This window comes from Lingula anatina, chromosome 2 (assembly GCF_051362555.1).
Source record: "Lingula anatina isolate TDL-2025a chromosome 2, LinAna3.0, whole genome shotgun sequence".
NCBI lineage: Eukaryota > Metazoa > Brachiopoda > Lingulata > Lingulida > Lingulidae > Lingula > Lingula anatina.
This window is the reverse complement of record NC_141768.1, coordinates 43,469,581-43,488,129: the sequence shown is the minus strand read 5'-3', so window position 1 is coordinate 43,488,129 and position 18,549 is coordinate 43,469,581. Positions and strand designations below refer to the sequence as shown.

The 18,549-nt window shown below is 35.2% G+C and overlaps 1 protein-coding gene across 2 annotated transcripts; it reads left to right on the top strand.

The window, feature by feature from the left end:
• Positions 1–674: 674 nt before the first annotated feature.
• On the top strand, positions 675–18,549 carry LOC106155210 (hypoxia-inducible factor 1-alpha inhibitor-like). Of its 2 annotated transcripts, none has more exons than XM_087005018.1 (8): positions 675–874; positions 9,348–9,592; positions 11,425–11,573; positions 12,206–12,351; positions 12,678–12,784; positions 13,773–13,836; positions 15,875–15,982; positions 16,219–18,549. In XM_087005018.1, exons 1-8 carry the CDS (start codon positions 710–712, stop codon positions 16,261–16,263), a joined length of 1,029 nt encoding a protein of 342 aa, XP_086861144.1. In that variant the 5' UTR covers positions 675–709; the 3' UTR covers positions 16,264–18,549. The 2 variants fall into 2 exon arrangements, with proteins under 2 accessions (XP_086861144.1, XP_086861145.1); XM_087005019.1 differs by lacking the exon at positions 675–874 and adding an exon at positions 7,836–8,913.

Sequence of the window (18,549 nt, the reverse complement as noted above, 5' to 3'; positions counted from 1 at the left end):
CGGGTAGGGGCATATATAGGCCTACCCTGTAGTAGCGATTTTCTGTATTTTCAGAGCGTCGTTCATGCAACCGCCGTGAAAATATCTTCTTTGGTAATTTAAAAAAAAACATTTTCGCTCAAATAATAAGACTTATACATGTACAAAATATCATTTACTTGGATGACGACGATTAGCAGACGATGTATAGCTGAGTTTGACGGTTGCTGTCTTTTAAAATATTTTTCATAAAAGCATTTGATTGTCACCTTTATGACTGGCAGGCTTATGTGATATTAATAAAGTAATAAAGGTGACATTCAAATGCTCAAAAAAAATAATAAATGAGATAAACGATTATCTGGAGATGGTTTTTTTCGCGGCTACTTTGGGCTTCCGCACGGCGGTCTGAGACTACTGCCGTACGTTTTACAACGCTAGGGCTGTATGAGACCGTATGTGGCAAAAGGATTATATTTATTTTAATCAAATGCTCGGCAAGTATTCCTTTAATCGCGCAATAGGCCGTGAAGACTTGATCGTTCTTATTAGATGACAATGAATCGCAACAGGTAGTTAAATTTGCGGCACCAAATCAGTGGCAACACTACTCCAACACTACACCCTCCGTTGGCACATGCTCTCGTGCAGATCTTTTTACCTTAAAGGATCTCGAACGAGGCTTTAGCGAGGATAGGTGTACAAGGTAAAGGTCGTCAATAATGATAACATGGCCACTGCTGAAGTTCCTAGCGATGGAAGGAAACCACACGAAAAGAAAGAAAGTGGATATTACACTTCTCAAATGTTTGATTATTTTTTTGACACGGAAGATATTCCATGCTTAAATGCAAGCACTCAATCTTCCAAGGTCGACCAGTTTATAGCATCAGAAGTAAGTCAAAGGACATTGAAAACGGGGTCCTCCAAATTCTGTCGTCTGTAGAATTGGGCAACAACTATGCTTAATTTAGTCTAGAAAAATTTTTCTTCCTTCCTCTTACTTTTCCCACCTCAAGACTCTCACCCCATTTTGATAAGATTAAAAATATGCTGTTGTGAATTAGAATATAACGCGTGTAAAAAACAATACTGTTAACAGTTATACATTATTATTAATTCATTAGCTTCCTACATACACGGTAGTGGTATCAGGACAACCCCTCCCCCACACGGGATAATCCCCACCCTACATCCCCCCTTGGACACCCAACCCCCAGACAACCCCCTCCCCTCTCTTGTAATAAATATCAAAATGAGAATTAACAGTGTAATATTGAGAAAAATGTTCCTAGAATCCACGGTAGTATGTGTTCTTATGAAAATAATGGTGGACTAAACATTTATACTGTAGTTTTTGTCCACTAATTAAGTCTTTTCCATTGTTACCAAGATTTGGCAATTAAAGTGCACGACACATCTGCACTAGCACCTAAGGCTTTCAGTGCATGGAAATTGGGGGGGGGGGGGGGGGGGGGGGGACAAAAATGCTTTAAACATGATTCTGATAAATAAATATATACAATATGTATATAAATAAATAAGTATGGGTGTAATCTGGTCTCTTAGACATTAGTCCTTTAACTGTGGCAACTGTTACTATGACTGGGTTCCCGTGCCTAGATCGATCCATCTGGATCCATCTAACTCCCTGGGGAGTCCCACTAGATTGCTGTCAACTAACGAGCTTAAATGTATATTATATGGGCCTATGTGATCTGGTCGAAATGGTGAAGTATATATGCAGCAAGTTACTAGGGGTATATATAGTAACGATTTTCTGTATTGTCTCGCCTACTGAATCAGCTAGGGGTAAAAATAATTACCCCCTAACAGCTTTACTAGGCGTGACAGACACTTACTGTATAGTAAGCCGGTCAAGTTGACAGCAATTTAATGAGACTCCCCAGGGAGATAGATCGATCCAAATATATGTGGGAATGGTCCCTACAAGTAATACAGTGCAGTCAGATTAAAAGATTAACATGCCTGCTCCTGGTGTTGAGTAGAATATACAAAAGCAGGTAATAATATGAGTATTTTGAAAACAAGAGGAGATGTGTTATTCCGTTAAGCTGATTGCATTCAGTTGGAGTCCATCGAAGTTAATTAAGTCGCGTCGCAAGTTGGCAAATTAATACTCTCTACCAGGGCGACAGATTGATTTTTCACAAGATATCTGTCGAGTTGCCAAGTTGTATCCAACTCTTGATGAATAAGAATGTTTTAACTGGTCAAACTTAACTGGACATGGTTCAGTATTTTGTCATCCATCCAGAATCAGTGCAGTACAGGAAGTACATGAGCACTACACTACTAGTTTGGGTTGTCAATTCCAGTTAAATATATTATACATTTTTTCCAGTTGAAATACCTTTTTACAATGACTATATATCACATAACAATATATTTTAGCTTTTGCACTAAATACTACTATAACAATCTTAATCTTATCTTAGCAATATTTGCCTGTGGTTTACATGTATTATACTTCCAACACTTTGAGCCTATACCAACAGTAGGTTTATCATACACAGGTGTGGAATCCACCCTGTCTTCCATCATCCATCAGAATTTTTTCAATATACCCACAGTACATATGCCCTAACAGACTTTTATTCTGAGTTTGAGTTCTGTTTCAAATTATAGATTAGTCATCTTACTATCTACTGTCAGCCATATATGTTGTGGACAAATGGGTCAATACAGGCATGTCAGTGAAACTAATGACATTATTTGACCATCTTTCAAACTGCTTATGTTGTGTAATCACCTTGGTTGTTAGACAATAAACAACCTAAACATGGTGACAGGCTTATAACTTGGTTGTCTTAAATTATAGCTTGATAGGTTTCCAGCTTGCTGTTAATAAATGCAGTTGAATTGTCAGTTAAACCTTGGCCAGGTGCCAGACATCTGAGAGGTACAGTTAGCTTGTTATGCAATACTGTTCACCTGTCTATAGACAACATTCATTAGCCTCAAAAGAAGGTCTATATCTCAAAAGAATTTTTTGGGGTTAGTTTTTTTTTGGGCTTGCTTAAGTTTGACTCCCTGTAAATTGATAACCAAATTACAGATTAACATTTTGGACTCCATGTACCCAGGAGAAACCCCTGATGTAGTTACAGCTTCGTTATTCTTTGTCTGCACAGAAAACTTACATTGATGAGCCAACATCATTTGTAATGTTTTTAGTTATATTTTGTAATGAGAAAAATATTTCTGTAATGTTTAATGTAACTGTTTTGTGGGCAATGATCAATGGGAAGGAGAAAATAAATTCTTTCCAAGGAAATTTATATTTGCTAGGAAATCTTAGATGGGATTCCTTTTACCAAAATGCTAGAAAAATGGAGACATAACTCTTAATCTTAAACCCTAAAACTGTGGAATGACCTATATTTTATATTTATTAGATTCTATAGTAGAACCCAAAGTGAAAGTACGTGCTCACCTTTTTAATGTTTTTTTATATAGCCATCATCTGCGTCTGTCGGCGCCGTCGTCGCCGTCGTGCACTTTTACCGATAACACGATAAGTGGAACACCGTTTTTGCTTTTGGCTTGAAACTTACAGAACTGGTGAATATTCCTAATACGCAGGTCAAGTTCGAAAATCAGCATGATCGGGCCATTTTTAGGGAAGTTATGCTGTTTTTTCACTTTTTTCAGCATATATGCAGCACCGATAACACGATAAGTGGAAAACCATTTTACTTTTTGGCTTGAAACTTACAAAACTGATGAATATTCATAATCCGCAGGTCAAGTTCGAAAATCAGCATGATCGGGCCTTTATTTTAGAAGTTATGCTGTTTTTTCACATTTCCTCAGATTCAATTATTAGGCATGTTAACAGTCTCATTATTTAACTAATAAGATACATAAAAGTGTTTGTTTGATATTTCCTGCATCTTTACAACATTGTTAGTTGATTATGTAAAAATGATGGTAAACTTGTTATCGTGTATTATGTAATAAAGTGTCAAAAATGGTAATAAACTCATCATTGCAGTTTGTCAGATTCAATCATCCACTATGTTCAGAATCTCAGAATGGAGGAAATTGGACATTAAACACTGTTCTATTGATATTTTTCCCATCTCATCAATTTTCTTAGTTGGTCATATAAAAATGGCAACAAACTGTTTATTTTGTTTTATGTTAAAAAAATGTTAAAAATGGAAATAAACCCATTTCAGAACAGTGCTGTCTTGTTTACATTTTGGCATTTTTAAGATGTGACTTTGAAGTTTCATGAGCCTGCAGACCTTTGCTAATCACTTTTTCTGAATATCCATGATACTAATATTTTATGATTAAAAAGTGATGGTCATTATGCTGTTAAACATTATGTAATATTGCATCAAAATTTGAAGAAACCCCCATTTTGGGCACTGCTCCCATGATGACCATTTAAGAAAAACCATGTCACTTACTGTTTTCAAACTTACAGGAAAGAAACATAGGGCTAAAATACAGCTTCAGTAGGCAATGCAGTCTGTTTGGTAATTTTTTCTGGCAGTTTAACAGTTTTTTGTGAAAATTTAATTTTTCACATATTGGCATTTTCAAGGTGTGACTTTGAAGTTCCATGAGCCTGCAGACCTTTGCTTGTCACGTTTTCTGAATGTTCATGTTACTAATATTCTATTATTAAAAATTGATGGTCATTATGCTGTTAAACATTATGTAATATTGCATCAAAATTTGAAGAAACCCCTATTTTGGGCACTGCTCCCATGATGACCATTTAAGAAAAACCATGTCACTTACTGTTTTCAAACTTACAGGAAAGAAACATGGGTCTAAAATACAGCTTCAGTAGGCAATGCAGTCTGTTTGGTAATTTTTTCTGGCAGTTAAACAGTTTTTTGTGAAAATTTAATTTTTCACATATTGGCATTTTCAAGGTGTGACTTTGAAGTTCCATGAGCCTGCAGACCTTTGCTAGTCACGTTTTCTGAATGTTCATGTGACTAATATTCCATTATTAAAAATTGATGGTCATTATGCTGTTAAACATTATGTAATATTGCATCAAAATTTGAAGAAACCCTATTTTGGGCACTGCTCTCATAATGACCATTTAACAAAAATCATGTCAATTACCGTTCTCAAACTTACAGGAAAGAAACATGGGTCTAAAATACAGCTTCAGTTGGCAATGCAGTCTGTTTGGTAATTTTTTCTGGCAGTTTAACAGTTTTTTGTGAAAATTTAATTTTTCACTTATTGGCATTTTCAAGGTGTGACTTTGAAGTTCCATGATCCTGAAGACCTTTGCTTGTCACGTTTTCTGAATGTCCATGTTACTAATATTCTATTATTAAAAATTGATGGTCATTATGCTGTTAAGCATTATGTAATATTGCATCAAAATAGAAGAAAACACAATTTTTGGTGGTGCTGCTATGATGAGCATTATGGGAAAACCGTGTTATGACTGTCAAACCTTTAAAAAAGAAACACAGGACTAAAATGCAGAATGAGTTGGAAAAGCAGTCTAATTGGCTTCTTTTTCTGGAAGTTATACATTTGAGTGAAATATTCATTATCTTTTTGGCATATTCATTGTGGGACTCGGAGCTCCCATGGACATGAAGCCAAATGGTAATCAATTTTCTACATATCCATGCTATTTATTATCAATAATCAAAGATTGGTGATAATTATTCTATAATTTATTATGTAATGTTACATCAAAATTGACAACAATATTTTTGCATTGCTACTGCAAACATTATGAAAAGAAAACTGTGTTACTTATTATTATTTTTAACTTACAAGTATGATTTTTAGGATTGGCATGCAGTTCAAATTAGAAAGCCAGGTCAATTGGGTTATCATTTATTATTAAATTTATGCAATTTTGTGTGAAATTTTCATTTTTCTCATTCTGGCACTTTCTAAGTATAAACTTGAACTCTGATGGGCCTGAAGCCTTATGCTTTTACTTTCGTCGTTGTTACCTGTTGTGCATAATTAAAATTTGATGTTGACTGTGCAGTAAAACATAATGTATTATTGCATCAGAATTGGTAGTCTCCTATTTTGTGCATTATTGTTTTGTGCTTTTCTTAAGATGTGACTTATGGGCCTGAAAGACCTTTGAGAGGGTCAGTCTGTTAATATCCCTTGGGTATCACTTAGCTAATTTCTGAGTTATAAAGTCATTTGCCTAATTGATAGGCCATTAAAGGAGATTACATAAAGCACACTTGTTGATATTTCCTTGTAAACTCCCAAAAGTTGAGCTCTCTGCTAGATTAATAATAAGGAAGCAGTGATAATTATGCAGGTTATTATATATATATATATATATATATATATATATATATATATATATATATATATAATCAAAGATTAAAAGTTTGAATAGCAGCTTCATTGAAATTATATTTACCTCAGGCTCTGCCTAGGAGGTTATATTTTCACCCCTGTTTGTCTGTCATCAACATAACTCTAAAAGTTATGGACCGATTTTGCTGAAATTTTCAGGAACTGTCAGAATTGGGCCAAAGAGGACAATGATTAGTTTTTAGTGGTGGTCTGGCTCAATAATCAATCAATAATCAACAATAATCAACAATTGCTGCCTTGGCAGAGGTCTGCACTCTCGGTGGTTTTCTAGTTTTGTTATGTTTTCCTTTACAATTTTTTCTCAAACACTTGCATTTGTGACTTTTAACTCTCATCCGCTCGAGGCTCTGCACATTTTCTGTATTTCCACATAAGCAATTGTATTGTTTTTTATGTCTTTAAACATTATATAAAATTATTTTATGCACTGTCATCATTTTTCAAATATTGAGACTTTCATCATGTGACTATAGTCTCTCATGGTCCTGAAACTGTAATCTTATTGAAGGGATGGATTGAGACCATCTTCTGGGTCTTCTTGAAGACAGGTTATTAAGTTTATATTGACTGGTATCTATTTTTTTCTGTTGGAAGACCATCAAAATGGAGGATGGATTAACATAGATACTTTGGAATACTGTCAGAAAATATCTCAGGGTCCGCTCCTGTTATTGACCATGTTACCTGTTGTGCATGATTAAAATTCAGTGTTGACTGACAGTGCTATTATAAGCATTATTTATTATTGTATCAAAATTGACAAAATGACCTTTTTTTGCATCTTTATTTTCTGTTTTTTTGTCTGTACATTTGACAGCTTTGCTGCCTTGTTATTATTAGTTTTTATGTACAGACACAGATGTGTCTGTATATATAGCCATCATCTGCGTCTGTCGTCGCCGTCGCCGTCGTCGCCGTCGCCGTCGTCGTGCACTTTTACCGATAACACGATAAGTGGAAAACCATTTTACCTTTTGACTTGAAACTTGCAGAACTGATGAATATTCATAATACGCAGGTCAAGTTTGAAAATCAGCATGATTGGGTCACTTTTAGGGAATTTATGCTGTTTTTTCACTTTTTTCAGCATATATGCAGCACCGATAACACGATAAGTGGAAAACCATTTTACCTTTTGACTTGAAACTTACAGAACTGATGAATATTCATAATACGCAGGTTAAGTTCGAAAATCAGCATGATCGGGTCACTTTTAGGGAATTTATGCTGTTTTTTCACTTTTTCAGCATGTATGCAGCACCGATAACACGATAAGTGGAAAACAATTTTACCTTTTGACTTGAAACTTACAGAACTGATGAATATTCATAATACGCAGGTCAAGTTCGAAAATCAGCATGATCGGGTCACTTTTAGGGAATTTATGCTGTTTTTTCACTTTTTTCAGCATATATGCAGCACTGATAACACGATAAGTGGAAAACCATTTTACCTTTTGACTTGAAACTTACAGAACTAATGAATATTCATAATACGCAGGTCAAGTTCGAAAATCAGCATGATCGGGTCACTTTTAGGGAATTTATGCTGTTTTTTCACTTTTTTCAGCATATATGCAGCACCGATAACACGATAAGTGGAAAACCATTTTACCTTTTGACTTGAAACTTACAGAACTGATGAATATTCATAAGACACAGGTCAAGTTCGAAAATCAGCATGATCGGGTCACTTTTAGGTAATTTATGCTGTTTTTTTCACTATTTTCAATATAAATGCAACACTGATAACACAATATAAGAAAAACGGATTGGCCAATTGTAATTATACTCACAGGAGTGGTCAATCTTACTAAAACGCAGGTTGAGTTCGAAAATAAGCATAATCGGGCCATTACTTAAGAAGTTATACTGTTTTTTCACATTTCCTCAGATTCAATTATTAGGCATGTTAACAGTCTCATTATTTAACTAATAAGATGCCTAAAAGTGTTTGTTTGATATTTCCTGCATCTTTACAACATTGTTAGTTGATTATGTAAAAAACATGGTAAACTTGTTATCATGTATTGTGTAATAAAGTGTCAAAAATGGAAATAAACTCATATCATTGCAGTTTGTCAGATTCAATCATCCACTATGTTCAGAATCTCAGAATGGAGGAAATTGGACATTTAACACTGTTCTATTGATACTTTTCCCATCTCATCAATTTTCTTAGTTGGTCATATAAAAATGGCAGTAAAATGTTTATTTTGTTTTATGTTAAAAAAGTGTTAAAAATGGAAATAAACCCATTTCAGAACAGTGCTGTCTTGTTTACATTTTGGCATTATCAAGGCTTGACTTTGAAGTTCCATGGGCCTGAAGACCTTTGCTAGTCACATTTTCTGAATATCTGTGATACAAATATTTTATAATTAAAAATTGATGGTCATTAAGCTGTTAAACTTATGTAATATTGCATCAAAATTTGAAGAAACCCCCATTTTGGGCACTGCTTCCATGATGACCATTTAAGGAAAATCATGTCACTTACTGTTCTCAAACTTACAGGATAGAAACATGGGACTAAAATACAGCTTCAGTAGGCAATGCAGTCTGTTTGGTAAATTTTTCTGGCAATTTAACAGTTTTTTGTGAAAATTTAATTTTTCACTTATTTGCATCTTTATTTTCTGTTCTTTGTCTGTACATTTGACAGCTTTGCTGCCTTGTTCATCTTCCGTTTTATATTTTAGTAGTTTAAGGTTCATATGAAGTGAGTTTGTATAAATTTGATTATTGTAGAAGATAATAATAATATTATTATAACCCTTTTTGGGGTAAAAGCCTGCATTTGAATTTCAGTTTATTTATTTATTTATTTATTTATTTATTTATTTATTTATTTATTTAATTTTCACATATGCATATCTGTGACTCACTTTGGAAGACTGACAAAAAAGGTGTCTGGATTTGCCCATGAAATCATACATTTATTGCCATTTTTATTATTTAAAGCAGATAAAATATTATTTATTATTTATTATATTTTTTCAGAGACCAGTATTAATGACAAATACAGACCTGGTAAAGACAGCACTGCATTGGGATCTTAACTATCTGGAGCAACATTTAGGGGAGGGAGACTTTACTGTATATACTAGTGACAATGATAAGTTTCTGTATCATGATGAGAAGAAAATGGAAGCTGTGACCAATTTCAAACCACCAACAAAAAGGAGGGAAATGAAGTTCCCAGAATTCGTGAGCAAGATAAAAAGCTGGAAGAAGGGAAGCGAAAAGCAAGTGAAAATTTCCAATCATTTCCCCCAAGAAGAAATCCTCTGTTACATGTACCTTTATTTCCTATGCTCACATACACTATACAGTGGCCCTATGCATAGTCTGCTAGTAACTGAGTTTTGAAGACATGGCTTTAGTTTTGGTGTTCATAGAGACAGCCATTGGTCAGAGAAATGTGTGTGTGTCTAGGAGAGCATTCACAACAGATGATCCTTGGATCTACTGATCCACGGATCAAATATGGAGGACCCTACATGAAAGAAGAGCCAACTAATCTGCTGGTGGTCTCCCCACCTCCGCATACGACATTAAACGGTTTAAATCATGGCTCCGAGGTTTAATTGCTAGGTCCCTGCAAGAATGGCGTGTGTGGAGGCACATGTGGGGGAGACCATCAGCGGAGTAGTGGGCTCTTCTTTCATGTAGAGTCTGCCACATTTGATCTGCGGATCTGTAGGTCCAAGGATCATCTGTTGTGAATGCCCTCTATGTTTGCAGGCCCGTAGCCAGCAATTTCAAAAGGGGGGTTCTTTTTCTGAAAAAGTGGACCTTTTTCCAAAAAAACTTCATGTACCTAGGTCAAATTTTACCCAGAGTGGACCTTTTCCCAGCAAAAGGGGCCGTTCTTTCGAACCCCCCGAACCCCCCTGGCTACGGGCCTGGTTTGTATGCATGAATGGGAGCGTGTACACAAGTGCATGTGTGTGCGAGTACTTGCATGTGTTTGGGCAGGGGGAGGGATAACCACCAGAAAGGAGAGAAGGGACATGGACTTGATTCCCACATCCAGAGATTTTTCCTCCACATACCCCAGTACCCCATATGCTTGTATTTCTGTTATAGTCATGAGCCTGAGCTGATGTTAAAGATGGAGATGTCAGTCTATATTAGGTCTTCTTATTGGAAGAGAGTGACTTTACTATATGTTGGGGATGGCTTAATTTAGAAAAAGGAAATTAAAAAAGGAGCAGACACAAATCAAACAAAATGAAATATGAAACTAATGCTGCATGTACAGGAAGCATTCACAATACTATAATATATACAGGGGTGACCTTCACATGCCGTTTTTAAGTATTACTTGGATTTATGATCTATAATCTGTAGTCAAGACAAATAGAATACTGGCCCTGGTTCCATCATTACAAGTGTTTGTTAGTGAAAGCAGCATTGGCTTAAGAACAATAATGGAGTTAATTAGATCTAAAGCCTTAATAGCGGAATCCATAGCTTTAACTTCTGGTGAAGTTTTGGGTTTTGTGGCAACTGCTTAGTAAAAGATTGATGTTGGGAAATACTTGGCATTAAATTATTTTAAGAAATTATGAAAGTGTTCCATGATTATGTTGTTCTGATATACAAATGTAAATTTGTTTTCAAAGCATGAAAGTTTAATATTTGAAATCATTTGCAGTTTTTAGTTTCTCTTTTTTTTTTTATTTATTTATTTATTTTTTTTTTTTTTTTTTGTTAAGAGGATTTTATTAACAAATAGGTTGGATGGGCATGTGAAGGATTTTTGTTTGCTGAAACCTTTGTAGTTATATTGATATTTACCAAAGCCTTTTCTCAGAAACCAATTGATTGTTAGATTTTTTTAAAATGAAAATAAATTTGATACATGTTTTAATTATTATTTTTTTTACAAGAAGTGGAAATGGTTAATGACTATGTAACCATTCACATAAAAGGGGCTAAAATCTATCGGCCTCTATTCTAAAATATTTATAGTTGGATGAGATGCGTAATAATTTTTTTAGAGTTGACGACAAGCATTACATTGTATGCCCTGTGTGTGGTTGCTTTATGTCTCAATTACGATTCCTTACAGAAATTATCTGCAACAGACACTGAATGATGCAGTAGGCAAGAGGATTGTGATAGATTTTTTGGGGTTTAACTGGGACTGGATTAACAAGCAGCAAAATGGTAACAACTGGGGGCCTTTGACAGCTAACTTGTTACTTATTGGACAAGAAGGTTGGAGATCATCCATATGTGAATAAGGCACCGTTCACATGAAAAATCCAAATTCCAAAAATCCATTGGCAGTATCTAGTGATCACAGTCTGTGCCCTGAATACCCCGCAGCGTAATTAACTAGCAGAGTGAGCGAGTTACTTCCAAAGCAGTATTTAAATCTCGATTGGATTTTTCATGTGAACGGTGCCTAAAAGTTCTTTTAAAATATCATTCTTTTTTCTTTGAAGGATAAGTATTTTACACTTTGTGGCTGGTCACAATACTGTGTGGCCTTCCGCTTTGTCTGGATTTTTGTAACATCCAACAGCAAGCAAAAAAAGAACCACCAGTACTTCACTGATAATATAAACCTTGTCATAACTTACTTTCTGCATTCAAATACAATTTAAACACCAAGTTGGAAAAAAACAGTCTTCAAAAAAATGTTAATACTACCTGTACCACAACATGAACTGTTAGACATTGTTGTTGGTTTTGTGGTATTTTATGATAAAATATACTTGCATTGTTTATTACCGTCTTTTTTGGTTTTGGCATTCGTTGCAACTGGAAATAAGTTCATCAGTTTGATTTGTTCATAATTCTAAAATACATATTTTTGCTCAAGATTTTAGTTTTGTCATTTTCAGGAAACTACACACCAGTCCATTATGATGAGCAACACAACTTGTTTGCACAAGTGCAGGGCTGTAAACGTATCTTTCTTTTCCCACCCAGCCAGTTTGAGTGTCTTTACCCATACCCTGTATACCATCCATGTGACAGACAATGTCAGGTACAACATTTGGCTGGCTGTTTACACAAATGTATTGAATTCTCTTATTATATGTTGTCACATGTTGTGGTAAGATTGTGTTCTTTGCTGTAAAGTAAGTGTGTTATAGATTTAAAGAGAAAGCTTGTTTTCAGTTCCACTCTGGATATAGTTTTTCGTGTTGCATTGAGGTCTGATCCTGTAAATCATATACCAGTAATACTTCTAGAGCCTGCAATTATGCGGCTTAAATCTTAGTCTTAGATCAGTGATAAATCCCAATGTTCATTATGTCAATAATGTTGGCTACTTATATTATTTCACTTATTTCGCTTTTTTTTGTAAAGGTGGACCTTAGGGCTCCAGATTTTGATCGTTTTCCCAAGCTGAAGAGACTGAAAGGATATGAAGTGATAGTCAAACCTGGAGATGTATTGTACATACCCATGTATTGGTAAAAAGATGCAGTGTCTGTAATGCTCATTTCAGCATTAAATTTAAGTCTATAACCCAAAGTTTATGATTACTGTAGCAAAAAAAAAAAAAAAAATGAAGGATATGTTAAATGTCTTTTTTTAAAATTTTTCATTTATTAATAGATAAAAAGTAAATACTGTACATTTTATGTAGCAAAATTGGAATAGTTTGGCATTTTAGTAAAATTTTCTATGCAACAGTGAGTTCAGAGTGTCCAAGGAAGAAGAAGAGTGATTCGTATTCTGTTATAAGTTACTCCCTGCCTATGTAATTATGAATAGTTTAGCATGAGGCAGATTTTGATAGATTACTTTGGAAATAAATTCTAACCCAATGGTCTGAAGACATGCTGAAAAGAATTCCTAGAGGTTTTAGGTGATAAAAAGTAGAATATTACCATGTTTGGGCTATCTTCATTCTGGCTAGTTTCAAATTCAAAATTCTATATAAATGATGTAGCCTGACCCCTTTTTCTTACTGTTCACATATCTATGTGCTATATATGTATATAAAATGAAATCTTTGAGCAGTCTTACAGTTGTTTAAAAGAATGTAAAAAGTGCCTCCAAATATTAAGTATATGTTTAATGGTGTTTTGGATAAGTAAATAAGCAAATAAAAAAGTCTCAAGGAAAGATGGCTCACAAGATCTTCAAATAAAAATTGGACAGAACGCAAGAGTGCTGTGAAATTGTTATTTTAAATTCGTGAAAATGATTTTGTTATTCAGTAGATGCTGTGTAACTGCAATACTTTGGGACCAGAAAACTTGTTAAGTTACATTTTAGGTGAAGAATGAAGATAGAAAATGAGCAAAAAGTTTCTGCTAATGCCAACGAAAAAATTTGTTCCATAAGACATGTTCAAGCAAAGATAAAAGGTTATCAAATTACAAGGTGATGTGCTGTGTGGAATCTTTTGTATGCCGTTTTATATATGTGAAGTATATTATCTGTATTCCACAGGTTCCATCATGTAGAGTCTATAGTAGGAAGTGGTATCACAACTTCCATAACCTTTTGGTACAAGGTAGGTCTCTTCACTTACCCATATCTCTAGTTTTGTCAGTGGTTTCTTACAAGTACATCATTCACTAAAAAAGTGCACATGCAAGCACACACATTAACATTGTTTTGATATTGAACCCAAGTTTCAATTCTTCCATAGGAGGCAAGCTACTGTAGGTCACTAATATTACAGGATTGGAGTCCCTGTCATCAATTATTATTATTATTAAGTTAGTAACGTGTTGAACAATAGATTATCTGTATGTATTGTTATCATAGCAACCCAGTATTAACAAAAGACAACACGGCATAGTCCTGGGTACTACTTGAAATAAATCAAAGCATTTTTATTGGGTTTGGTTTGGGAGGGGGGGGGGGGCACACCACACAAAGAACCTCCCTCTCTGGCAATGCCCAAAGTTGACAGGAATCCATGATCTGGTGTGGTAGCAAGTACGTCATCTCTATATTAATTACACTGTGTAAATCTTATCCATCCTGCCACTGATTCTATGAAAAGGGTATCAATTTACACTTTTTGAATAGAGTGGGTTTGTACAGGAAGTGGGGTATGTTTGTTAAACACATATTGATGGTGATAATAAGTGAAAATTAATTTAGTAAAGCATTAATTGAAGCTGATGTCTTCACTCCCAGTGAAATATTGGTTAGTGTAACATCCTTAACTAACACACTGGGTATCAAATTGAAAATATATTAATGTTCATATTGCTTGAACCCCTTCATCTTCATTTCCTTCAGTTCTGATATGCTATTCAGCATCCACATTTATTTTTCCTACCTGAACATGTACGTCTGGTGATATTTGATTAATAACTGTTTCTTTTTCATTGGTTTGACTATAATCTGCATTTAGCAAATGTCTACTAAACTTATGGCAAAAAAGTTCATCATTTCTGGCTAACAAAGGGCTATCTCTAGCTTTGACTGAAGTGGGTTCACTGGACGCGTTTGCCAGTGCCCTAAAATCGAGGAAATCTGGGTTGCCAACCTTGGATCATGCAAACAATTGCTGAACTCTGTTGATTTATCTTTGGTCAAAGTAGACTAAAATTTGGATCTTAGACCCCATTCCCATACCTAGATCGATCTAGCACGATTGACCCATGGCTGTTGGGATTCTCTCTTGGGGGCAGATTGAGGCCGTCTTCTGGGTCTTCCGGAAGACGTTCAGATTTTCTCGGTCTCGGACGGTCAAATTATCTCTGTTGATCCCTCTTCCATTTTTGCCCATCTTCCGACAGTAAAAATTAGATAATTTGGAAGACTGTTAAAAATTATCTCTGTATCCACCCCTGTGACACTAAATTGCATTCAGATTAAGACGGTCAAAAATGGAAGAGGGATCAACAAAGATAATTTGGAAGACTGTTAGAAAATCTCTGGATCTGCCCCTGTGACACTAAATTGCATTCAGATAAACTGGCTTAGATATTGGCACACCTGTAGAAACTGCTAAGTGATAGGTAATTACCCCCTAACAGCTTAAGTAGGTGTGCCAGACATCAGAGTTACTTTAGCTGAAAGCAATTTAGCAAGAAAACCCTTGGAGATGGGTCAATCCTGCTAGATCGATCCGTTTATGAGAATGGGGTCTTTGTTAAACAGACTGGATCCAGGCCATCAGATTGTCTCTCCATATGAGTAATGATAATGATTCCATGAATAATAAAAAAATGTATAATCACACTAAGCCTATGACCACCTGTTATTGGAGAGCAGATTCTGAAGTATTAAATTTGCTGCCCATGGGGAAGGAGGCTTATCAGAAAGGGCTTCACTAAGACCCCATTCCCAGAGATTAGATCGATCCAACTAGATCGACCTAACTCCCTGGGGGTTCACGCTAAATAGCTGTCAGCCGAGCGGGCACGAAAGTTAATTACCCCTTACAGATTGTAGTAGGCGGGACGGGCATTTAAGCCGGATTATCTGACAGTAATCTAGTGAGACTCCCCACGGGGATAGATCGATCTAAAATCTATGGGAATGCACCCTAAGAAGGGTTTATCAGCTGAAATATAAATGTATTGTTTCAGTCAGGGCCTACAGGCAAGATTGAATATCCACTTAAACCACAGCAGAAGATGGCTATGATGCGGAATATTGAAAAAATGATAACAGAAGCTTTGAACAGTTCAGAAGAGGTTGGAGTTTTTTGCTTTTAAAATAAATATGCAGCAACAGAGTGACATCACATGTGCTACCTTTCTGAATTTGCCTGAATTTTTATTTATTTTTTTTTTTTTTGATACCTCTATATGATTCTCTTATTTAAAAATGACTTCTAAAAATAATTTTTGAAAAATAAATATGTATAGTGTGATGTTGGCCTGACTTTAGATAGATGTTTTGATTATTTATTTATTCATTTTTTTTGCAGGTTCCTCCTTTCTTGCAAAACATGGTATTAGGAAGGTACACATAGCAGCCCACTGCAATAACTCTGTTGAACAGTGCTGAATTTGCCTTGTGAGTTTCACATTGGATGACAGCCTTGTTGTTCTGAGAGTAACTTTTTTCTTTGGGTAAAAAAAGTATTGGACACTGGATATGGAGTCATGGTCATGGAATCACAGGTGCCATAATGCTTTTGTATCGTGTTTGAGGATTTAGGCGACAGAATGAAGACATCCCCATAATTATGCTTTAAAAGCATTAATCTTTGATACATGCTGTTTTGGAAGCTGGTGATGGAAACATGCTGTGCGTAGATGACATAATTACTTTCGTATTACGGAAGTGTGTACACAGTAAGAGTGCTGCTCTGTGTGTTCAGAATAACCCATTGCGCTCAGTTTAGCTTGAGCTCATGTATGGAATCAAGCTCACGAGAAAGGGGAAAAGGAGCAAGATTCAGAGGTTGTTTTGAAAGCAGTCATCCATCAATGAAAATAAAAAGGTCATGTTGTAGACTGTTGGCTGCTTGTTTGTTTGAATCAATTTATTAAGGCAGCTCTTTGTTTGTTTGAATCCATTTATTAAGGCTATCCATCATCTGCTTGATATTGGCTTCATTCTATTTTAGTCTGCAATACTGTAACAATAATGAAGCTTAGTACACATGCTGCTTTAATATTTATTCCTTCCACAGGTCATCATGCCTTAGCTCTAGGTTCCAATATAATGGGGTTTGGAAAGAAGTACATGTATATCGCCTTTGAGTCATAGTACATGTACCTTAACATTCCCCTGTTGTCTTGTTGTAATCTGTTTTAATAGGTTAGACAGAGTGTGGTCAGGCCACTGTGGGGAAGCCTGCAACAATAATCCATTTGTGGTTAGCGCACATATTCTCACAGTTTTTTATGTCCATTTGCCATATTGGTTCTTAGGTTTGTTTACTTGAAATAATTTGTAAAAAATTTATTGATGTTAAAAATTGCAGAGAATCATTAAAAATGAAGCTGCATAGCAGGAAGAGGTTTTTTGAAAATGTGTTTATTGCAAATTAGGATTGTCACTGAAATGTTATGGTGAAAAGCAAGTTGTCACACACAAAAATAAGGCCTACAAGGCTTCAGCCATAACATATACATGTAATAAATGATACTTTTGCATAAGTTTTCTTTGCCATTTCAATGCTAAGACCAACTTTGCGACATGGAGTATTTTCTATGTTCAAGACCTCAATGTGTTAGTTGAAAAATTCCAAGAAATACAGAAGACGGAGTAAGCAAAGGCAGGTTCCAAATTATGAAAGTTAGTACACCAGGGGCAAGCTGTCAGTGTCCAGCAAACAAGAAACAGTTAAAATTAAGCAGTTATGTTGGAGCCTAGCTTAGCTTTACAACATGTTATTTAAAAAGACTTGTTATGTCACGAGCAGTCTGTAATTCAAAACTTGTCCGTCATCTGATGACAGTATGGTTATGCAAACTTCTAAGAATATTTCCTAGACAGAAGACTAGTGCATGTATAAGATATGCAAACATGATCATTTGTGGATTGGGTTTTAGAAAATGACACTTTGGACGTAAGTACTTAGATGTAACAGGATATAGAGAGATGCTATAAATTTAGTGATTACAGTAGCAAAAGGAGATCATTTAAGTGATGCAAAGTTTCAGTATCTTTGTAAAATGTGAACTGTCAAGTAAATTTTTACATCAGTATTATTCGTACAGTTGTGAAGGTGTAGCACTTCATTTAAATTGCCCCTTTTAAATGTGGGACACTAAACAAAAGGTTAATTTGATAAATTCCTCTAGATTGCAGTTCAGTTAAGTTTGACTTTTTATACTTAAAGGTGCTGCTGTTATTATGTATATTTCTTGTTGTTACAGGGTATTGCCTGTCTGTCTGCCTGTCTGTCTTTCTGTCTGCCCGTCTGGCCTGTCTTTCAGGCTGTCTGTTTGATCACTGTGCTTTTGAATTAAGAGGTAGCAAGTGTTTAGGAGTTTAGGAAGTGAGAACAAATGACAAATGAAAAACATTGCAGTTGTATCTCTTAATTTATGTGAAAGGAACAAACGAGAATTAAGATTTTCGGATTGAAAGTACATGTTTAATACCAATTGCCTTTATTCGCTTTTAATGATGGTATGTTGAAAATGTTCTTAATTCATGTGTTAATTTATTCTTTGCTTATACATACATACGTGTACCAGTGCACTTTTGTACCATGTAGTCCTTTAAATAGAGTACACCAATAGTTGTGTACATCTTGTAATTTGTACATTCATCGATGATAAAATAAACATCCCAAGTGTTA

Coding starts and splice junctions, on each gene's coding strand:
- LOC106155210 (XM_087005018.1), top strand. CDS start 710: ATGGCCACTGCTGAAGTTCCTAGCGATGGAAGGAAACCACACGAAAAG. Junction 9,593..11,424: donor TGGAAGAAGGGAAGCGAAAA/GCAAGTGAAAAT, acceptor GATTCCTTACAG/AAATTATCTGCAACAGACAC. Junction 11,574..12,205: donor GTTACTTATTGGACAAGAAG/GTTGGAGATCAT, acceptor TGTCATTTTCAG/GAAACTACACACCAGTCCAT.